General features: G+C 46.6%; 1 protein-coding gene across 3 annotated transcripts in view; it reads left to right on the top strand.

Annotated features, from left to right (window-relative positions):
* TTC7B (tetratricopeptide repeat domain 7B) overlaps positions 1 to 24134 on the top strand; it is a 246743-nt gene that overhangs the window by 163117 nt on the left and 59492 nt on the right. For all 3 annotated transcript variants that reach the window (XM_032878627.1, XM_032878626.1, XM_032878628.1), the window contains exon 16: positions 17284 to 17400. In XM_032878627.1, coding sequence (XP_032734518.1) covers positions 17284 to 17400 — 117 coding nt within the window. The remainder of the gene's footprint in view (positions 1 to 17283; positions 17401 to 24134) is intronic.

Here is a 24134-nt window from a genome sequence, read left to right as displayed (position 1 = left end):
TTGGAGTGATTCTTTTTTGTGTGTTTTAGAATTGTTCGTGTAAGATTGGAATTATCTGTTTCTAGAATGATAAGTTTCAGTAGAATTTGCCTGTAAAACCATCTGGGGCTGGTCTCTTTTTCTAAGGAAAGGCTTCTGATGCTTTTACAAAAATGATTATAGGATATTCAGGTTTTCTGCTTCATTTTTTAAGCTATGTAAAACATAGAAGCTAAAATATATATAACGTGTATATATTTTAAGGGTTTGTCCATTTGATCTAAAACTTAAATTTTTTGGCATGGAACTGTTCATGTTTTTTAATTATCTGTTTACTGTCATACAGCACCTGTGGTTAAGTCTTTTTCATTCCTAATATTGCTTAATGTGCCTTCTTTTTTATTTTCTTGAATAGCCTTGCCAAAAATTTGTCTGTTATGTTGACCTTTTCAAAGAACCAGCTTTTTTATGGTCTCAACTATATATTTACTTCTGTTTCATGAATTTCTGTTCTTATTTCCAACATTTCCTTTCTTCTTTTTTCTTTGAGTTTGTTCTGTTTTACCTGGTTTTCCTTCTTAATCTCTCAAGTTTGGTGTTTAGTTTGTTAATTTTTTGTCTTATTTTCTGACATAAACATTTAGACATAATTTTCCAAGTGCTGCTTTAGTTGTAGACCACAATTTCAGTATCTGAAATTTTTATCATTTAGTTCAAATCATTTTAAATTTCTGTTATTCTTCTTTGGCTCCTTCGTTATTTTAGAACTGTGTTTTCTAATTGTCAAATATATGGGGTTTTCCCCCCCACTTATCTTTCGTTAATGAGCTTTTAACAACTTCATTGTATTGTGTTCAGAGACTGTCATCTTACATCAACTTGGAACGTGTTGAAACTTGTTCAATGGCCCAGCATATGGTCACATCTTATAAATCCTCCATGTGTGCTTAAAAAGAATGCTTTCTGCATTTAGGGGTACATTTTATAGATTTTATTAGATTAAGCTATTAACTCTGCTATTCAGATCTTCTTTATTCTTACTGATGGTTTTTGTTTGCTTAATTGGTCAATTATTGAGTAGAGATGTGTTGAAATCTACCACTTGGATGGTATAGTGTCCTATTTCACCACATAGTCATAGCAATGTTTGCTTTATATAGTTTAAAGCTGTGCTCTTAGGTGCATATAAATTTAGAATTGCTGTCTTCCTGGTAGATTCAACCCTTTATCTTTATGTAATAAGTTACATAATTCATTTTGACTCAGAATCTCATTTGGATGCGATCCACACACATCCACAACACTTCTCTACATTTGTGTGTCCATTTACAGATACACATATGCCACATGTGTGTGTGCATGTGTTTGCACGTGTATGCTTAATGTATCTTTCTTCATTCTCCTACCTTGAACTTTTTATAGTCTAATGTTTTAGATTCACTCTTGTGCTCATTATATACAGCTGATTTTTTTTTTTTTAACTCAGACTGATAGTCTTATCTGGAACATTTAGTTCATTTCCATTTACTGTAAATACTGGTACATTTGTGTTAGTATCTCCTCCTTCTTCAGTGCTTTCTCTTTGTCCTGCCCTTTCCTTCATAGTCTATCCTCTTTCTTCCTTCCTTCTTCTTTTAGGTTCATTATGTTTTTATTATGTGTTTTTTTTTTTTCTTACTGATTTGGAAAAGAAGCATTCTGTTTTGGTTGTTGTTTAGTGATTATCCTAGAAATTTTAGTGAGGGTCTGTTGCTGGCACACTTTTTCAGTTTGTTTCTGAAAATATATTGGCTTTACTCTCAAAAGAGCTTTTCCAACTGAATATATAATTCTAGGCTCACATTTTCTCACAGCACAAATGATCCTGCTCCTCTTGTAGTTGTTGAGAAGTCAACTGTTTGTTTAATTTTAGATCATTTTAATGTCATCTGTCTTTTCTCCCTGGCCACTTCCAATTGCCGTTGTTGCTGGCGCTGTATGTTCTCACTGTGAAACAGCTCAGAGTGGCTCCTGCTCGGTCGGAGTCTCTGGGCTATCTTAAGCTGCAGGTTGATATTTGTTGTATTGTTTATCATTTCTAGAAAATTCTCAGCCATTACTTCTTCAAATACTTCTTCTCTTAACAGCATGGAGTTGGGGCTTACTTTTTTTGGGGGGCGGGGGTGGTAGGCTCCATACCTAGCATAGAGCCCAATGCAGGGCTTGAACTTGTGACACTGACATCAAGGTCAGATGCTTAACTGACTGAGCACCCCCCCCAGGTCTTGTTTTTTATTTAGTCTGATAATTCCTGCCTTTTGTCTTCAGTGTTTAGTCCATTCACATTTAATGTAGGTAATGCAATGGTTGGATTTATGTCTATGGTTTCTCTGTGTCCTGTCTTATTTTGTTCCTCCTGATCTGCCTTCTTTTTCTGTTGAAAACCAATTTTTGTAAAAACCCTTTAACTATTAAATACCTAAACAAAGGAATGAGAAATTACTTGCTGACGATGTATGAAATACCTTTAATGCATTGCAAGTTTTCCCCAAAGTAAAATCTAACAAAGAACACATTTTTATATTGAAGAGGGTTTATAAATTCAGGTGGATTCACTATCTACTATACTTGGTAGAGGATCCTTGACATTCCTTCTTTAGAAATGTGGCTTTGCAAAAATTTCCGAATTGATGACTCCATTTCACTTAGTGTTTTTCCTCATTGGCCCAAGAAGGTAGAAGTGGTTGCCAGGTGACATTCGGGACAGTCGTCTCTCCTGAGGACAGTACGGCAGTCTGTCAGCCAGCGCTTTGATCAACCCCTTGCAGACTTTGCGTCTCTGCCACGGGGATTCATTTTTAGATAAAATATTGGGATGAGAGCTGATAATTTGTTGCTTTTTGTCTTGGGAAAATATATCAGATAGTATCGTACATACAGTGGCATCTGAGAACGGTAGTGTGACTGGAATGTTTTATTCTGATTCAGCAAGCCTCACAGTGGCCGTGAAGTGCGAGCGCTGCCAGGTTTAGTCTCTTGCCCTGAGACAAATCATGGTAACTCAACTTTGCTAATTACAGATTATTAATTGATTTGAATTTTAATCTTTCTAATTTAAACCGTCAAATGTGACATGAAGCACAAGAAAGTATTTTGGAACCTTCAAGGATACAAATCCAAGTGGCACCACTGAGGTGTTTTGATGACTCTTTTAAGTATGTTTTTGACCCATAACTTTGATACATGAGGAGATACTAAAACAAGTCCTCAGTCACCTGGCTAGAAGACCACCAGCTCCTCTAAACACTACTGTGTATGATTTTCTACTCTTGCACCTGGAGAGCAGATCTTGTCACACAGATCCTGTCACGTGATCACAATTCTTTTCATGCCAACAGGAACTAACTATGGAAAGAAGCAAACATATATAACATTTATTCATTCACTCATTTAGCGGCGATAACCAGTAGCATCTATATACCACCTTGGTATAGACAACTCTTAGCAGCACTTAACACATTTTTTTAAGTGGGTTCCACACTGGCCCCAATTTGAGGCTTAAACTCACAACTCTGAGATCAAAACCTGAGCTGAGATCAAGAGTCAGATGCTTGGGGTGCCTGGGTGGCTCAGTGGATTAGGCCTCTGCCTTCGGCTCGGGTCATGATATTGGGGTCCTGGGATCGAGCCCCCCATCAGGCTCTCTGCTCCTCTGGGAGACTGCTTCCCCCACTCTCTGCCTGCCTCTCTGCCTACTGGTAATCTCTCCCTCTGTGTCAAATAAATAAATAAAAATCTTAAAAAAAAAAAAAAAGAGTCAGATGCTTAACCGACTAAGCCACCCAGATGCCCCAGCAAGTAACAGATTTTAAACTAATTTAATCATCATGAGAACCACAGTAGATGATATGATCATCCCTACAGATAAGAAAATCGAGGCACAGAATGATAAACTAGTCTGTCCAAAATTACCCACCTTGTCAGTGATGGAGTCATGATTTGAACCTGAGTGGTCTGGCCTCAACATCTGTGCTCTTGACCACCACTTCTGGAGCTCGGAGTTGCTACCACATTCCACATGCCATGCCAGATATCGGGAATGCTGCCACGAATAAGAGAAAGACAGTTCATGCTTTCTTAGAGCTAGCAATCCACACGAACAGGATTTTTCTGCTGTCTCCCCTGTCAATCTTAGCAATAAACTGGAAAACATGGTTAGGATCATTCTTGACTCAAATGGAGCATGTATCTTGTTTTTAAAAAAAAATCATTACTTGGCAAGTAAGACTGCCTCTTTCTCACTCTGTCCTACTTGCATTCAATTTAAGTAGAAATGTGATACCGAGTCATGTTTTGATGTAGTGATTACTGAGAGGCCTGGTGCTGTGGGCTATCGTTGTGCCTGAGCTGAATGATGCAGTGAAGAACATGCCCAGTAAATCTGCACTTGGTAGAAAGTTGGGCCACAAAGAAAAATTGTTCTCATTAACTCAAGAGAAGTAATCCGTGGGTACCTGAAGGATGTCTGGGAAGGATGAGTGCAAGGTTACCGACCGAGGGATGCCTGCCTCTCAGATACAAGTTGGAGAAGAGGATCTTTGGGCAAAGGAGGGTGGAGAGCCCCTCAAAAACACCGTGGATCAAGGTGGAGCAAGTTCAGTGGTACACTAGCTCATTTAAAATCTATTTGCCACAACAAAAAAACAACCCAAACAAAAAATGGGCAAAGTAAATTTTCTCCAAAGTAGACATCTCTCCAAAGCAGATTTCAGCTGGCCAATAAGCACATGAGGGGCGCCTGGGTGGCTCAGTGGGTTAAAGCCTCTGCCTTCGGCTCAGGTCATGATCCCAGGGTCCTGGGATCAAGCCCCACATCGGGCTCTCTGCTCGCTGGGGAACCTGTTTCCTCCTGTCTCTCTGCCTGCCTCTCTGCCTACTTGTGATCTCTTTCTGTCAAATAAATAAATAAAATCTTAAAAAAAGATAAGCATATGAAAATATTCTTAGCATCATTAGTCATTGAGAAAATGCAAATCAAACAGTGAGATACCATTTTATACCCCTTAGGATGGCTGTTATTCACACACATATGACAGAAAGTTGCAAGTGTTGGCAAGGATGTGGAGAAACTGGAACCTTTGTATTCTGCTGGTGGGAATGTAAAATGGTGCAGCCACTGCGGAAAATAGTATGACAATTCCTCAAAAAATTAAAAATAGAATTACCATATGACCCAGCAATTCCACATCTGAGTAAGTACTCAAAAGAATTAAAAGCAGGAACTCACGTAGATACCCCACACCCGTGTTCACAGTGGCATCGTTCGCAACAGCTAAGAAGGTAGAAGCACCCCACGTGCCCATTGATAAATGAATGGATACACAAAATGTGATACGTACATACAGTGGCATATCATTCAGCCTTAAACAGGAAGGGGGTGCTGACCCAAGCTACCACATGGATGAACTTGGAGGACATCAAGCTAAGTGAAAGAAGCCAGTCACAAAAAGACAAATTCTGTGTGGTTACTCTTATATGAGGTTCCTAGAGCAGTCAAAATCCCACAGACAGAAAGTAGAGCAGGGTTGCCAGGGGCTGGGGGAAGCAGAGAATGGGTAGTTATCATTTAACAGGTTTGGAGCGTCTCAGTTTTGCAAGGGGAAGAACATTCTGGAGATGGGTGGTGGTGGTGGTGGCTCAGCAATGCGGAAGTACTTAATACCACTGAACTAGACATGTTAAAATGAGAAATTTTATCTCATGTATATTTTACTACAGTTTAAAGAAAAAAAATCAGCTTTCCAACCTCTCCCTTTCTCCATGTTTAGAGATGGGAGGGTTTCCAGTGTTCTTGGGAGGTTGAGATGAGGTGCCTGGGGGCCTGTCTGCTCCGGGAGTCTCTTGCTCTGGGTCATGAAACCAGCGCTCTTCTGGGAGGGGCTGGCTAGAGCAGGGAAGCAGCCTCCCCCTGTGCCAGCCTGTTTAGATAATCTTTCTGTAAGGTCCTGCGTCTCTGGGGTTGCCCTAAGTGAATGTCGATGCTTGTTAAGAGAGACAGAATACCAAAAAGGCAATGAGAAATGGCTTAGAAACTGAAAAACTAGGTTTTTGAGGCAAGGGTAGAAGAAAAACTGGAAAAGAGGAAATAGAAAAGAAATGTATTTGAAGCTCAATTTGCTTATGAGGAGACCCTCCCTTCTCCAGGGAGAGGGATGGCCTGGTCCTCAGTTGTGCCAGCCCAAGCTCTGGTCCCCAAGTCCACGTGCGTGCGGCCAGTCTGAAGTCCTCATGGGAGTGTCCTGCTTCCCTTCCAGAGAGTTCCCCTCTTCCTGGTTATTTCAGGATAGGCTGGAGATAAAAGCAGGACTTGGCACCCTCTCATCAGCCACGGGAGAGAACTCCTCAGGAGGTCTGGCAGCTGGGACAGGCCAGGGTAGGAAAACCACACCAAAGACCTCTATCCCCAATGGTGGCATGCAGAAGGTTTATTTATTTTGGTGCTTTCCTTTACAAGATCTCAAGTTCTTCTGAGTATCTCATTAAACCACTCTAAGTATGGAGTATCATCTTCAGGATTCATGCAAGGTGTTTCCTGAGACATCTGGGTCCCCAGCACCTATCCCCACGGTTGGCATGCTGCAAGCATGAATACGTGTTTGTGCGATGGGTGGTTGAAACTGAAGACCCCGCGGAGTCATCTGGGAGCCTTAATTCATAGCTAAGCATGTGTCTACCTGTGTTACTTCTACGGTCCATTTTGGTCTTAATCTGCCAAGTTTGCTGTATAAAATAATGAGTTCTGCTTACTGCATGTGGGTTATAGTAAAAGCACCCAGCCAACTTTTGGTGCAAAACACATCCAACAGTCCAGATATACAATTGAATGCCAGTGCATTCATAATGATCTTTTTGCATTTTAAGGTCATGAAAGTTTAGTATTTACTATTTGTTTAAAAACAAAACAAAAACACCTGAGAGGAAAGAAGATACAGAAGACAATCTCCACATTTATCCCATGAGTACTCTCGTGGGAGTCCTGAGCCAGAAACAGCTGGTGGGGATCAATAACCCCACCTACAGATGATCTGATTCACTGTCCTTTGAATACCTCCCTAGTTAAAGGTCAGGGAGCCCCCGCTTTCTGCTGAGGCCGAGGAAAGCAGCATCCCCGCCTTCGTGCGGCTCACAGTGACATGTGAGGAATTATTCTGGAAGGTACCAAGGGCCTCAGAGGAAACAAAGATTGCCACCGTGGCCATTGGCACCCCTGGAGAGCAGGGCACCCAGTGAAAGCACCAGCCCCCAGGGACATGGATCCTGCTTCTGGTCTCCTTCGTGCTGCTGAAACAAAGCCAAACAAAACTAAATCCAACCCTTCATGGCGTAGTCAGTGAGAACACGCAGGATGTAAAGTCAGAGAATGTGGGGAATGTGCAACAGGCTGGGATTCACAGCGGCAGTTCCTGGTGGAAGGACTCCAGATCCCAGAGAGAGGGATCGTCTACCTGTGGTCCCAGAGAGCTGGTTCAGTTTGCCGGCACCCTGCCTGGTTTCCTCCTTTCTGGCTCCCATCCTGACTTTGAGTGGAGGGTGCCATTTCGATCCTACAGAGCCTGATGGATCCCTCTGCCTTCGTCACATCTGGCTCTGCGCTCTTCCCCTTGGAGGATCCCCATTCTTTCAGGCTCTGCCATCACCCACTGAAATAGGCCCACATGTCTCCTTTCTTCACTTGAGCCCCCATCCTCAGACCTGAGACTATGGGGAAATCAGGGCCATGGGAACTGAGTCAGAACTAAAGACAGGGAAGCCCTCCTGAGGGCTGGCCTTTGGGAAGGGGCCAGTCAGTAGCTCACTGCCTCCCCCATTTTGGAAATGACCAAGGGCTTTGTGGTTCAGAGAGAATAAACTGGTTTTTGTTTGTCAAGCCAGATCATTTGATGGGAAGACTTATATTCAGATATTTCCTGATCACACGTTTGCTTACTAGATGGCTCCTGGGCCAAGGGCACTTGCTGACCAGCTTCCTTAGCGAAGCGGAGGGCAGGGCGTCCTGGGCCCCTCCCCCCAGGGAGACAGCGCTCCAGAAGCAGTCCTGACCACCCACGTCCACGCTCGGCTGCTTTGTGGGTGGCACCGGGTGAAAGGACTCTCTTCAACAAAAGTGCCAAACGTGGACACTGAGGGAGGTCCTTGAGACACGGGCAATGTGATTCCAGGGGTGTTTTCGTTCACCCCGTCCGTGTTATTTCCAGCTTGGGTGCTAGTTCAGTCACTGGTCCAAGTTGAGATTCATAGCCGAACCGGGAGCAAAAAAAAGGCCAATCCTGGGTTTCTTGAGGTGATTTATTTTAGCTAAATATGTCAGTTGTTTGTTTGTTCTAAAAATACCACTAGAAGGAAGGGGGCGTATTCCAGATTGTTGACACTTTGACTGAAATGAGAAGCGAAATGTAACTGATAGGGGATCTAACAGGAGCTCCTGCCTGTCATGAAGAGGAGGCCGGGTTAGGATACCGGAGAGGCACAGCCGAGTCCTCGCAGACGGGGGTCGGTCCGCAGCACCCACCCCATCGGGGACGAGGGGCTGCAGAGTTCTGGAGAACGGGGCTTCTGCTCCGGATACTTGAATTTGTTCAATATGTGTGGGGTCCATGTCCCCAGGACCCAGCAGACCTGGAAGCCTGGGCCAAGATGACACTCAGGGTGACAGCGAGGCCAATGTAGGGACATGCCGAACGACCGCCCAGATGGGCCGGTGCACGTTAGGCAGCATCTCCTTCTTGAGCAACTCGAGATCTTAAAAGTGGCCAGAATTTTAGAACTTCCTCAGTGGTTAAAAACTCCCAGTCAGAAGTTTGTGGGTAAGCCACGGGGTCAGTTCCTAGACAGGGCTTTAACCCTAGAGAAGAGCCGCACTCTCAAAACCCCCTTTGGTGCTTGCATTGGCAAACCGGCAGGGAGTCGGCATGGGCTTTAGGGTTTTACAAAGACAACCAGGTACTCACATTTGACTCCTGAAAAGCTTGTAAACTGAGGTGTTTCTGTCTGGCTGCCTGTGCGTTGACATTTGCTCGCAGAGTCCTGTTAGGTCAGTGCACATTTTAAAAATGTTTGGATTTGATTACCTCTTGGGTAGGCGGGCACGACTCCAAATGTTCCCGAATGTCTTGAGCTCGGCTCCTGTTTACTTGCCTGATTGTGGAAGACATTGGAGTTTCTGTCCCCGAAGAGGACTCCCAATGGCCGTGGATGACCGCTCAGGGCTCTGAAGACTCAGGGTGCCCTGTATGTGGGTGACTGTGTGAATGTGTCCCCTGGGTTGGCACACTGACCCTCCCTGGGGACAGTCTCAGGGAGGACCTGGACCAAGTTCTAGGGCAGCCATCAGAAAGCCATCCCGGAAATCCCTCCAGAAGGAATAGAAGCGTTCCATTCAAGATCATGGGTAGAGGCCCCCTCCATTTGTGGGCTTAATGGAAGTGGTTGATCAGAATTCCCACTGAATTTAAGCATAAAATACTTCCAGAATTCTTACTGGAGTAAAATAAATACAGGTAGAATTTCTTAAGGGGAGGGGTAGTTATGGGAACTCTTTCCTTTGGAGGTCTTCTAAAAAATCAGCACATTGAAGGGTAGGATGGAGAGTTATGAACCAGAGTGGGGGTTCTTGAACTTAAATTTGCACACAGATCACACGGGAGTCATGTTACATGAAGATTCTGGCTCACCAGGTCTCAGGGGGGTTTCCACTGGGGGCTCACTGAGGCTGCCAGCCCCGGACCACCCTCCTGAGTAGTGAGGTATTATAGGGACTGCTCAAGACCTTGTCCAGCTTTGGATTAATTGGAAAAATCTATATATATTTTTCCTAATGAGCCAATGTACAGTGTGTCAGTGCAGCAATGAAGCAAGCCAAGTGGTCAAAGAAATTGTCTGTTTCCTGCATCACAGTTGATAGATGGACCATTCATGCAGGTGATGTTTACTGAACGTTCCCATTAGCGAGTCCCTGAGCAGTATTTGATGTCGACTGGGAGTGGTGCCGTGAACGGTTCCTTACTGCCCATCGCTTCCAGCAACTGTCAGAGGACCCTCAGGACGGTTTGAGGCTGCAGCTCTGGGGCCAGCAGAGCTGTAAACCCAGCATCATTGTCCACTCTTGTGGGGGAGGGGGCCCCTGCTGAACTGTGTCAGCCCCAAGGACTCCCCAGCCAGGCACAGTATGGCTTTTCAGCGACAGTGACTCAGCCCAGGATCAGAGGCTGCTTTTTTGCCGGGAACGCCACCATCTGGGATTGGATTGCTTTGACCCCCAGCCAGGAGAGGCTCGGAGACCAGCACGCAGTAGGCCATCAGGAATGTTGGTGACAATGCCATTGAGTTAGATTTCCTTCTTGAGAGCCACACTGAAACCTGGAAGAAACCCCTCGTTCGCTCTAAGGGGTTGGTTCCATCTATTTGGTCACGTTTCCCCTGCCTGAGCAGCGAAGGGCTGCTTGCTTCTTGGTCCTTACAGACTTTGTTCCCAGCTGACTCATCTGGCTTCAAATTTCCATCTCTCTGCCCTTCGCCACCACATGCTTTTGGCACATCTCTTTTGATTTCTCCTGCCGTTCTGATCCATGGCTGCCAACCATCTTCTCAATTTAAAATTCCATTTCGACAAACCTGTGCCCCCCACACCAGCCCCCTCTGCCCAGCCCGTTTCTTTGACCTGGTGACTGAGTTGCACTTTCTTTCAGGGGACCCTCCTCAGCGCCCAGGTCAGGCTCCCTGGAAGGGAGAGATGGGGATGGCATTCACGGTCCCCATGGCCGTGGCCTCACTTGGGCAGACACCACGTGCTTTTCTTCACAGCTGTTTTGCATCCCTGCCTACATTCAGCAGATAAACAAAGAGCAGGCTGAGCCCAAGAGCATTCCAACCCAGGCCAGCACAAAATACCAAGTGTTCAAGGTTCCCGTGATTTTCATTCTGAATCAGCTGCCTCGAAGACAGCATTTACAGATCGGCTAATTAGTGTGGGGTTTGTGTATTAATATGCATGTTTCCTCCTTGATGCACTTAATGAGCACATTTTTTTTTTTATGCTTCCAGATAAGGTCGGAGGGAATCATTAATTTAGTATTTCTCTAAACTTTTCTCATTTATTGTCGTCGAGAGTTCTTCATCAGAAAGCTTTGTAAGGCATATTAAATTTTAGCATTTAGAAATATCTACCTTTGGGGCGTCTGGGTGGCTCAGTGGGCTAAGCATTTGACTCTTGATTTTGGCTCAGGTCATGATCTCAGGATTATGAGATGGAGCTCGGTGTCGGGTGTGGAGCCTGCTTAAAATGCCCTCTTTCTTCCTCTCCCTCTGCCTCTCACCACCTCCCTCTCTGGCAAAAAAAGAACAAATAAAAGGAAGGAAGGAAGGGACAGAGGGAGGGAGGGATGGGAAGGTAGGCAGGCTGGCCCTTTTACCATTATCTCAGGCCCCAGTCTTATATCCCAGATCCCAGACACCACTCCCGGGCATATCGTGGACGCTCACACCTCCTTGACGATGCTGGAGATGTTGTCCATCTGCCCGCCTGAAAGGCCCCTCCCCAGCACCCCCCACCGCGTGAGGGTCCCACTTCTTCTCTGCAGTCTTCCATGACCCCCAGGCAGAGTCTCCTTCCTTTTGTGCTGCTGTAGAATTTTGTCCGTATATCCGTTCATCACATATCATGTGTACAGAACACTCGACCATGAGGGAAGATACCATGTCTGATTCCCCTTTGTCGCCTCAAGGGCATAATAGGCACTTTTAAAATGACTGACAAGGGGCGCCTAGGTGGTTCATTCGTTTAAACATCTGCCTTCAGCTCGGGTCATGATCCCAGGGTCCTGGGATCAAGCCCCGTGTCAGGCTCCCAGCTCAGAGGGAAGTCTGCCTCTCCCTCTCCCCTGGCTCATGCCCTCTCTCTCTCACTTTCTCTCTCTCTCTCTCTCTCTCTCTCTGTATCTCTGTCTCAAATTTAAAAAAGCTTTAAAAATAAATAAATAAGAAAATGATCAGATTTGAATTTATTCTCAGGTACATTGACATATAGGTGCTCAATGGTACAAATACAGGATTTTAACAGATTGTAAAAGACATTTTATAAATACGAGGTAAGGAAGGAAATAGCTTTCTGCCCGAGGCTGGGGGTCATGGAAGATGTCAGACAGCGGTGTTGTCACAGTTGCGTGTGGGAGGGGCCCTGTGGGGAGGACTTCCAGGAGGTAGATGCAGCACCTTGAGCTCAGTGGGAAGTTGTGAGGGTCTACACTGAGCTCAGGGAGTGGCTCTGGGGTCCAGCAGGATGAAACTAAACCAGACTATTCCTCTGGACGTGAGGGTCAAGTCTTTGGGGGCAGTTCCCAGGGAGTCAGGAAAGTCTTCCTTAGGAAGATCATCAGCTATCAAACCAGGCCCTGATAAAAAGCCAGTTTGATACGTTCCCTGAGGTGCCTGAGGACAAGTCACAATGCCACACACCCCAGAGCTTCGCCGGGGGGTGTATCTTCTTTCTAAATTCTACTCCAAGCTGAACGCAGATGTTCTTTCAACAAGTATCTTGGGAGTCGTAAGAAATTCCAAAAATAGGGTAAAATATTATTTCCCTTGGGTTTAATGAAAGTAAAACCTTGATTAACTGAATCCTTCAAATGACTAGAATTTTACATGCACTGAACTTTGGGGTGAGAGAGGCAAGTCACAAAAAACTCAGGCCAATGCGATCATTTTTTGAAGAAGTTCACATGATGTATCCTAGGAGCAGTCCCCCAGAAGCGCAGCCCCGTCTTTCCGTGGCCGCGCTCGAGTTCCAGGGCCATAATCTCTCCCTAAACCGGGAATCCTGCCTCATGTTCGTGGCCAGGTCTTTTCTTCTGCTTGGACTCTAAGTTGTTTGAGGGCGAGGGACTATATTTTTTTTTTAAGATTTTATTTATTTATTTGACAGACAGAGATCACAAGTAGGCAGAGAGGCAGGCAGAGAGAGAGGAGGAAGCAGGCTCCCTGCCAAGCAGAGAGCCTGATGTGGGGCTCGATCCCAAGACCCTGAGATCATGACCTGAGCCGAAGGCAGAGGCTTAACCCTCTGAGCCACCCAGTCGCCCCAAGGGACTATATTTTATACCTACTTTAAATTCACACAGTAACACAGGTCTTCGCATTATCATAGGGTCTTACGTATTTGGCAGTGGATTAGAAAATGCTGTCTATTTTCGTTAACATCAGGAGTGCAGTTACAATATTTTAAGTCACTCTTCCTTGTTTCTTGTTCAGTGGATCTGGGTTCGTAGTTCTGATCTACCAGTGGCTGGCATTGTGAACTCAGGCAAATCATTCTAGGTCTAACCTGCAGGGTTGGTGTAGGAATCAGCGATTATATTTCAAGTGTCTGGCAGCAGCTGTTGTTCTTAATATGCTTGTCTTGAAAGCAGAAGTTTCCTGGCTTGTTGCTTATTATTCCAGGGTTGAGAGGTCTCGTATTTTCGTATTTTCTGGAATTGCATTTGGGAGCTTTAGCTTCTAGTACCTAAGGTTGGCTTTACTGAGGGGCGGGTGGAGGTAAGGAGCTATTTGACCTGGAAGACGAGTAGATACCTAAAAAACAAAGATGGATGGAAAGGTATTCCAGACAGAAAGTATAACAGCACGTGCAAAGGCCCGGGGTCATGAGGGAGAATGACATGGAGGAAGCCAATCATGGCTAGAGTGGGAGATGTCCACGATGGACTGTAAGCAGACCGAGGCTGAGCATTTGGGCAGGAGGCAGATCAGGAGCAGCATTGTGTGAGATGCTAGATTTGGGCTATCGGTAACATAGACTCATCCATCAGCAGGCTTCTAGTCTTCATTAATTTCCTGTAAGTTTCAGTGAGTCTCTGAACGAAAACTGTTGTAATTAGGTTGATGACCTTTGAGCCAGATATAGGGAGTAGGAGTAGACCACTTTCCCAGCACATGGCTTCTTACCAAGAGAAACACCTTACTTAATTCATGGTCGGACTCGGCTGCTGTGGCCCGTAGATAGTTTCAGCCTGCGGTCCCTTCCGCCTGCTCATTCCACATGCAGGAATGTCAACGATGCTGGTTTGTCCCAGGCTTTTTCATGACTTCTTTCTTTTCTTTTTTAAGATTTTATTTATTTATTTGAGAGAAAGCAGGAATGGCAGGGAGGGGCAGAGGGAGAGGGAGAAGCAGGCTCCCCACAGAGCAGGGAGTCTGACTCGGGTCTCATCCCAGGACCCTGGGATTAGGACCTGAGCCGAAGGCAGTTTCTTCACTGACTGAGCCACCCAGGCACCCCCTTTTTCATGACTTCTAGTTTTGTCCTCTGGATTTCCTCAGTAGGTTGAATCTCTGATATCTTTGGACATCAACTGCAGCAAACCAGTGCCAATCACTGTTTGTGTTCTCTTCATTTCTGTGCTAATGTGGCATATGCCCAGCCCGATGTTTTCGAACAGTCTTGAAATGTGTGCGCAGGGTTCAGCAAATACGATGACAAGCATCGCTAGTCCTGCGTTCAGGACGGTCTCTGCCCATACAGCCATGCTGAAGTTTGGGGACGCAATGAGGAGGAGCAGTGTCCCAGAGGCGGTGCCTCTGTCTCCTGCTCTTATTTGTGTATCCAAGAGAAAACCAGGTTCAGCTTGTCGGGGACCCCCATTCTGCCCATCGTCTGGGAGGTACCTGACAGCAGCTGCCAGGCTTTGCTTTTGCTCCCCTGCCCATGTTTTCCAGCTCGTTCTCTCTGCCAGTCTCCCTGTCATGCTGTTCCTCCTGCTTCACTTCCAGGTACCTTTCCCATCATTTGTGCTCAGCAGTTCTACTATTGTTCTTCCTGTCTGGTTCTCTGAAATTCAGCCCACACCTTTTCAACTCCATATCCTGAGTCAAGTGTTTGAAAGCTGTTATTTCATGTTAATTAGAAGTTCTTTTTCCAGCCAAGAAGCCTTGCATGCAACTGTTCCCCCAAGTTGAGGCTTAGAGACAAGCTCTGGCATTTTGTACTTGGGGCACAGTTAGAGGACAATTGGACAGTTAGAGCCACACACCACCACATGTAGGGCAGCCTTCCCCATGACCTCACCCCCTCCCTGGGGCAGGTGAACTCCAAGCTTGGCTAAGCCAGAAGAGTTTGCTGTGCCTCCCGGAGAACATCACCACAGTCCTAGGTGGGATCTCCCTTGGCCAAAATTGCTTGGCAGGAGGGTCTCTGGTTTCTGAAAAAGTCTCTACCAAATGCTGCAGAGTGACCCTTTGGCAGCTTCTCCTCCCTTTGCAACACATTTCCCAGTTGACCCACGTTTGGTGGGAGATTGTGATGCAAAAAGGCTCCTACCACTTTCTGGACTGGTGAAGACATCAGCAGGAGCTGGCACCTGGCTCCTAAGAAACCCCTCAGAGAACTTGCACTTCTTGAAATGTTCTTGAGCAGAAGGCAAGCCCTGGTCTCACGTCTGGCCTCAGCCTTTACGCCCACCTGCCTGTGGCTCAGGGGTGCATCCTTGCCCTCACCTGGCCCGATGCCATCATCCCAGGTGTCCACAGACCCAGGCTTGAGGAGGCTGCAGCCCTGAGCCCTCCCAGAGCCACCAGCAGCCCCTTGGGCGTCCTCTGTTCCATCTGGAGGGAGTGGGTGGTACGAACCCATTCCAGAGTTTGGGAGGTGATGCATTAGGACCACCCTCTTTCCATCGCCCACTGAGAAAAAAGAGACTTCCTCCAAAATGCCTTCGAATGAGACCATTACATCATGCGTGGTTGAGGAATTCTCTTGTATGTCTAACTTAAATCACTGGATATGCATTTCTTAGTCTTCTGTCCTCTACAAACCACAGAAGACTAAGAGCAAAGTCAATGAGCAAATATGGATTTCAGGGCCCCCCAGCCTTACAGCACAATCCTAGGCACTGTGGAAGTGAGGGGGTGGTGTTCTATTATGGAAGAGAGATAAATACCACCCACCAAGAAGGGTCCTTACACACCTTGGTTGTGTTGTGAAGTGGCACAGAGGAGGTCTTTAATAGGCAGAGCTGCTCCCAGCTCTTTCTTCTCTGTATTATCATTAACAGCAAACACTAGCTAATGTGATAGAGAGTAGAGTAGACAGAGATGTAAACATAGTATTATTTGAGGAGGTGGGGTTGTAGCTGGGCTTAGAGTTCAGGAAGAATTTAGGAAAACAGTAGGTTCATACAGATCAAAACTGAGGACACAGCATGTATATTCATAGAGTTAGGAAAGAACCTGGCCTTTGGCCCATCAATTATACTGGCAGGAGTACAGGGTCCAGAGGGATGCATGGCACAGAATGAGGTGGTGAGATAGGCGTGGCTGGTGGGCAGGGGGCCTTCAAGGACTCAGTAAGGAATTTTGACTTATTGTTACAAACAGTAAGGAATTGCTGTAGTTTCTTGAGCTGGGACTGAAACTGATTTTTAGAGATCTTCATAAGGTGGTTTCTTAGAGCTGTGCAACTCGGGGGAATGGGCAGACCCTCAGGAAGGTGTCTGGGCTCATGCTGGGGCTTCACAAGGGAAGTATTAATGAGCTCAGGGACCAGGGGAGCTAAAGTCTTCAGAAAGGCATAAGGAGAATTTGGGAATGGGGTAACCAAGGGGCTGAGAAGGAGAGAAAGGTCTAAGCTTAGCTCACAGAAGGTCTGGACAGAGGGTAGAGCCACTGGTGAGAATAAAAATAGGGAAAAGAGAGTTGGCGATTGTGGAGTGATTTGGTGAAGTCCTAGTCCTTCAGTAGCAGGGCTGGGAAGCTCTGAGGGGAGAGCCTGAGCCAGACGCCCCCTTCTTTATGTGCCTTTTCGATGCTTACGAGACTTGTTCACCTTCACGTGATGAGGATCTTTGTGGAAAGGGATTTGTAGATCCTTTATATCAACTGACTCATGTCTTCCGTGTAAATCTGTAAATAAATCAAGATTTGGTTTTAATGAATTTTTGGAGTTTTACAAATAAATTGGTTTTGTTTTAAAAAGCAGGCTCTTAATAAAATCCCCACGTTCTCAATAAAATCAGCCACTCTGATGCTTTTAGGTTGATCTCATATCATCATGTTGGCTGCACCTGCATTTGCCTTCAATCTACAAGGCCACATATCAAGCTAGGAGTTCTGGAACCCTTGGCCCTTGCTACCACCACTTCCCTCGGATCAAGCCTTTGCCCACCCCATTCTAGAATGAGTGCCATCACTTCCGGGTCTAGACCTGGCCCTGTGGGTGGTTCTGGTGGGGACTCTCTGGCTTGAGCTGTGTTGTTTTCTCCCTCTGCCTCCCCATTACAGACTACTGTTTTCCAAAGTGAAGCTGGAGTCTCTCTGCCGGGGCCCAGATGAGGCGCTCCTCACTTGTAAGCACATGTTACAAATATGGAAATCCTGCTACAACCTAACCAATCCCAGGTAAGAGGCCAGCGGGGCCTGTTTTGTGTGGTTTTTGCATGGGTCCTCACCTCCCAGAGCCGTCTCAGATGGGCACTTGGCAGGCAGGCATGCACCCTGCCCCCCCGTGCACCTCCAGGTCCTCGTGAGCAACAGATAATCGCAGTGGAGCCATACATACTCCATTTGTCAGGGGCTTTTCTCCCAGGGGCTGATGAAGCCCCCAGACTGGGGCTTGCTTATCTTCTTGCTGCCACCGTGACCCATGAGGCCCAAGGCCCAACTGATCTCCACCTGATTTCTCTCAACCATCCATTTATTTAAGTTCCTGGACAAGTCTTAGCATCTTTCTGGTAATTTATGGATAGACTAGTCAATTACATACTTCAGATGTAGGGGGTCTTAGAATAGTATTTAAAAGACCTGCAGAGACAACAGGCCATGTCCTACCAAGGAGAGTAGAGATTACCACGATGGGCAAGATAAGGTGTAATTTTCAAACCATTAAAATCATGACACAAACAAATATAAAATGAGCATGTATCAGAGGTTTTATTTATCTCATTAGCTAACGAGGAAACCAGTAAAATGTTAAGATTTATTCAGAGAAGAATTTGAAAGATAGATATCCTAGGGGCACCTGGGTGGCTCAGTGGGTTAAAGCCTCTGCCTTCAGCTCAGATCATGATCCCAGGGTCCTGGGATCAAGCCCTGCATTGGGCTCTCTGCTTAGCAGGGAGCCTGCTTCCCCTTCTCTCTCTGCCTGCCTCTCTGCCTACTTGTGATCTCTGTCTGTCAAATAAATAAATAAAATATATTAAAAAAAAAAAAAAAAAGGAAGTTACTGAAATGAATTTGCAAAGAAATGCAAAAACAGTGTTCTTATAGGACAATGAAATATATGGTTTGGGGTTGTCTTTTTACAGGGTAGAAATCAATTTTGTCTCATTTGCCTGCAGAACAGTAAAATGACCTTAATCAGTTGGAGTCAGTCAAGGGCACCCCCCCCTCGACTGAAGCCGATTAATCGGGGAAAGGCCCCCTAGTCAACTCCCAAGTCACCACTGAAAGACACCCACTAACCTGTTGTGCCCATTTGCAAGTCTTGGGCAGTTTTTCTGGCATCTATTTAAATGACTAAGTGTGTCCTGCCCTTGGAAGGAAGTCATTTAACGAAAAGGGACCTAATAATTCAAGTGCATTCAGACAACAGCTCATACACTTGGTACATTTTTTAAGCTCATAGCAAGATGTATGGACAGCCCACAGGAGGCTCTTAAACGTCGGGAGGCTAAAAATATTCAACACAAGTTGTAAATGTGTACTAACTAACTAAGGATGTCACTTGCCCCTTACAGCCCCTCCCCGGGGGGGGGGAGGCAACAGGCTAGTGGCCTTGCTATACAGGCCGCAGGCCCAGGGAGAAGAAAGGTGGGATGGGCGTTAGGGAAGCAGCTGAGTGTAAGAGGGGTTCCACGTGGGATTTTATTTCAGCAGTTAAAATACTCAAAATCAGGGCCCTCCGTGTTAGGGGACGGGTCCTTATGAACTAACATTCGGCAGAGTTGTGACCGCAGCCGGGCCTCGTGAGCAGCGCAGTGGGAAGGGAGGGAGCTCATGCTGTCTGGCCCCAGGCCCAGCAGGCAGCCTCGTGCCCCTTGCAAAGCTGGAGTCTCGAGAATTAGCCAAGAATCCCCTTCGTAGCTCAGCCCATGGCATGATGGCCCCATGCTCCATCTTCCTCTCGGTGAAAAGATAATCCTGAAACTGGCCTCTTCCCTTTTGCGGATATGTTCTGAAAATAAAGATCATTTTAATTTTTAAAGAATTCCACTTTTCTAAGTCTGTAAGCAGAAATAGAAAATGCCCATGTTATGTTCCCAAAAAGCCCCCCACTCCCAGCCTCTCCGAAGCAGCAGGATCTAGGGAAGTCTTGGCCACAAGTGCCACTAACAGGAGATCCTCCCCAGGCTGCTTCCGTCCTGGAGCATTCCTTTGCCCGTACCCCCGTTCAAAATGAGAAAATAAACCCATCAGCCTTCATGTTGCCAATTTTCCCTCCGTTTTCCACACCTCTCCCACCTCCCCACATTTCCTCCCACTTAGCAACCAAGAATATTGGATGTGAGGAGAAAAAAATAGCAGAATTGGAAAGCTTTTTAAAAATACTTAACCAAATGCCTGGGCTGTGTCCATGCTTCCTCCGTTTCCTGAAGGATCCTGCAGGGCCAGAGAACCCTGACTCTGGGCACAGAGTCTGGAGGGGGTCTGGGGGTGGGCGGGGGAGGACCCATCACCGGTTTGCGAAACTGCTCCCTCCAGGGACTCCCAAAGCCTTGGGGGAGGGGGAGAGGGGTGGTAATTGAGCAGCCCCTTATTAAGGAGCTTCCTGATTTTTTTTTAAACTTTATTTATTTTCTCTGGGATATAAATAAATGTTTCTCCTGTAGGCCTTACCATTGCGTAAATCTAGACATCCTCCCCAGTATGGTCAGGTTAGACTCTGGCAGAAGAATGAAGCATAAAGAGGGGAAAGCTGCCTCTGGACAAGGGACGGCATACTTCCTCGTTCTCCAGATAAGGCCAACTCTGGGTCTGGCAGCCTCAAGTTCATGATCGGGTCACGCAGCGTTCTAGAAGAGAGTAGAATCGCATGAACAAGTGCATGAGAAGCATCCCTGCTTTAAAAAAAAAAAAAAAATGCAACAAAAACTGGGCAGAGAGCATCCTGGTAGGTTTCTGCTCCCCCTGCCAGGGCTCTCCAATCTCCCACCCCCTCCCTGCTCCACCCTGGGCTGGCACAGGCCTCCACCGCGGTGAGATGATGAGGCACAGAGGGAGATCTGAGCAGTAACGGGCCACGTGGAGAAGAGACCAAGCTTTCGTGTCCCCTGCAACTCGTTCCCTCTTTATTTTTGCTTGAAGGAAGATCACACTGAGCTAGTCGCTGAACCGAGCCTTAGCCGACTCGCAGAGAGCGTTCCACCTGCAGGCTGGGAATGCAGCTCTTGCTGCGAGCAGAATGGTGGGTGGCATTCTCTCGAGTGTACACTTGGCAAGGTGTGTGTCATTTCAGAAGCCTGGATTTATTTGCTGGGTCTGCAGTTTGACTTGCCTTTAGGAGTGAAAGCTGTCTCGTGTTTCGTCTCCTCTCTCTCAGCAAAAGAGCCAGTCCCTTCAGTTCTCGTGCCCATTGGCTCAGCCACTCAGAACAGCGTGACTGGGAACCAGGGCCTCACTGGAAGGTTCCGGCAGCCTCCCAGAACGGACAGTCAGCGTTTCAGCTGGGGATGACAGCACCCTTCCCTGGGCCATCCGTGTGGGCCTTATCTCCAGTCCCTACCGCAGCCTCTGGAGACCGCAACTCTTCTTTCCATTTTATAGAAAATAAACGAGGCCGAATACGTTGCCTAAATTTTCCCAATTAGATAAGCACTAGAGCTCGGATTCAGGCCCAGGTCTGCGCTGACATCAGAGGCGCCACGCACACCACCTCTCCCAGTCAGCAACCAACTTCTTTCCCTTTATTTTTGTTTTCTGTTGTTCCCCACTTCTTTCCCATCCCCCTCGCCCCAGCCACGTGGACCATCTCCATCGAGGAGCCATGTGATCAGAAGACAATGTTTTCTTCCCCAGTCCTATCTCAATCACTTACTTACAGAGCACTTTAAGTTTTTATTTATTTAAAAAAAAAAAATGCTTTCTTTACTGTAACCTAAAGTTGGAAGCTGGAAACCCCATCTGGTACCGAATAGTCACCCGTGTTTTGGGAAGATTTTCTTTTTACAAAGCGTTCTCTCCTTCCATCTTCCAAGCGGCCCCATAAAGCAGGCAAAGTCCCATTCTTTCACAACCCATTTTACGGATGAGAATTGAGGGTCAGGGGTCTTGGGACCTTGCCTGGACTCTTGTTACTCAGCCATGAGGGGCCTGGAGAAAAATAGGCATTTCCTCCTCTCCCACCTGCCCCACTCTGGCCTCCCATCCCAGGCCTCTCTCTTCCATCCATTAATGCTTGCCGGGCACTAGTTCAGAAGTGGGTAGGAGCCCGGGTTGCCACAGAGACCCCCGGGCCCTCACCCCAAGCCCACCACCAGCTTGCCTCTTATGTTTAATAGCCTTTGCGGGCTGTGGAAGGTGGAGGATTTCCAAGAGAAGCTCCCAGTTTCCAGTATAACTTTACAGGACCGCCACAGGGCTGGACTCTGAATGTTCAATCCTGACGGCGAGCAGAAGTCCCCCGCATGTGCGAGTCTACCTGTGGGAATATGGATTTGGGGCTCCTGCCAGTGCCCTCCCCCTAAACCTTAGCACCACTGACTGGGAACGGTTTTCCTTCCCTTCCTGCCGTCCTCCTTAGGAGGCGCTCCTGGCAGCCTCTGGGCCAGGCACAGAAGAGGTGAGGTCACTGGGCAGTGAGGCGGGAGTGGGTGGGTCCGTGCCAGGGGCCCAAGCAGGGTCCCACAGGGAGAGAGGAAGGCTTTCGTGATCGAGACTGGCCAGAGTGAGAGAGGTAAGGAGACTCAAGGGGTGGCCAGGGCCTCCCTTTTGCCTCTTCTTCCATATCCCAGGGATCATCACAAAGACAAATCTTGATTGGTGAAGACTCCACATCCTATAAACTTTGAACTAAAAATTGCTCAAAGCAAAATTCTCAATCAGTCACAGCATTCAGAGCGGATACAAGAGCATCTCCATTTTGAATAGTGAATTGTTGCTTATGCACTGTTTTCAAAAGAAACTTTGAAGAAGAACCAAGGACTCTGCAGATAGTTTCTCAGCTGGTGGAGGGGAAGTAGTCAATACAACAGTGGGGAAGGCTCACAAGTTGAGATTTGGGTTTTAGCAGCGGTTTCTAACATTCAGAGCAGGAGGCCCTTAACTCAGCTTCCCCACACCTACCATTGCACTAGAGGGTTGGGAATAAGTGGTCTTCGGAAATCAGCCAGCCACATTCACCTCGGGTGCGTGTTTGTAGGTATATGGATTTACAACGACATCTTCTGAATGTTCTGTCCATATGACCTCAGTTCAGCCTCACACCGCTGTGTGTAGGAAAACAATCCTTACCTTCATCTGACGGGGAAGACACTGAGGCACAGGGAGACTAGGACCGGAGTGACCTACTTGTTAGGAACAGACAGAAGATAAGATCCCAGAGCCCTGGCAGGCTTGCAGGACCCAGCAGAACACGTGGCCACTAATCCTGGGCAATGAGACTTGGTGAGATGGGTCAGCCTGGAGGGTTATGGCCAAAGCAAACCCATCAAAAACCCAGGCAGATCTTTTTTCTACAATGCCTAGCACCTTACCATGTGCCCTAGAATCCTCAAGGCGATGCAAAAAATCACTATATTTTGTGATGACATCTTCTGAAAAGCTCTGAGGTGGGGAGCCATTAGAGTATTCAGATCATAACTCTTGGTAATATTTTTCTAATAATTATAATAAAAATACATACATGAACAGACCAGTGTGAGAAATATTCAGTCAGTAATGTGATTCATGAACATTTGCAGCTACTTTTATGTTGTCTTCTGCTCAGAGGCAGTTACTGTTTCACAGTTTTGGAAATAATTAATAGGACAGTTTCCAAAAACTGTGTATCCAAAGATGTAATAAGTATAGGCTGGCAGATAGTCTGTACTGAAGCAAGTTTCCGTCTGTTTCCTGTGTATTTCTCTAACTACATCACTGGACGTGGAAATTACAGCTTGTGAACCATATTAAGTTTCATACCAAATCTTGTTTGTACCGCTTTTAGCAACAGCTGCATACAGGAAGGAAATTGTGTCCCTTTATTATAGAATTTGAACTTCTTAACAAAAAAAACAAAAAACAAAAACAAAAACAAAAAAAATACCATGCCTAGAGCCCCCCGACTGACAAAACAGCTTCAAAGAAAAGCATTATAGACTCAAACCTCATGAGACAGATGTGCTGCTTTTCAGAGCTTCTTGGATGGACTATCATGATAGAAGAAAAAAGAAAAATGCAACTGTTTTTGCTTGCAAGCTTCTTAGAACAAAACAACACCAGAGTCTGTAGGAGCGAAGGTCCCCTGTGTTTCATTCCACTGGGGCCCAAGGTGGTCTCCCATGTGACTCCCCAAACAAATGGTGCTAAGCCTGCTCTGTAGTGGGGCTGGGGAGGGGGGATTCAGGGCAGGAAGCTGCCAGCCTGGGAGCTGGTGCCCGAAGCCTGCTGTATGTGCTGTGTGTTCGCAAGGCCCAGCATTCTCTGGCTTCCCATCAATGGACAAGTCAGATGTGGGCATGGGGTGGTGCATCCCCAGCTCCTCCAGTGACCAGCAGCTCCCTGTGTGATCTCGTGACTATTAGATAGGCCACGGCTGTGATTGCCCTTTGAAAAGTAGGAGCCAGGGGTTCTCAAATCTAGCTACACATTGGAGCTATCTGGGGAGCTCAGAAAAATGGGGACCTCGCCAGAAATACTGATGCATTTGGTCTGGGGAGAGGCCTTGGCATAAGGGTCTTCTAGAAATGCCCTGGGTGTCTTCCCTGGGCAGGGAGGGCTCAGCTGTAGACCATTGATTTGTAAGACAATTCAAGGGCGCTGTGTTAATGGGCTTGATGAGTTCCAAGACTTCCTACACGGAAGGCCAGTCAGTTCCCCATTCGAGGGCAGACGGAGAACCTGGCTTCAGGTTTTCAGTTTTGTCTCTTACAATGACACCAAAGAGGCTAAAATTAGCAAGAGTCTGTGGGTGTAGTTTAAGCGTGTTTGTGATGGTG

The sequence above is a fragment of the Lontra canadensis genome, unplaced genomic scaffold (assembly GCF_010015895.1).
Source record: "Lontra canadensis isolate GAN:19392208 unplaced genomic scaffold, GSC_riverotter_1.0 scaffold64, whole genome shotgun sequence".
In the NCBI taxonomy this organism is placed as follows: Eukaryota; Metazoa; Chordata; class Mammalia; order Carnivora; family Mustelidae; genus Lontra; species Lontra canadensis.
This window is presented reverse-complemented; position numbering and strand designations above follow the sequence as displayed.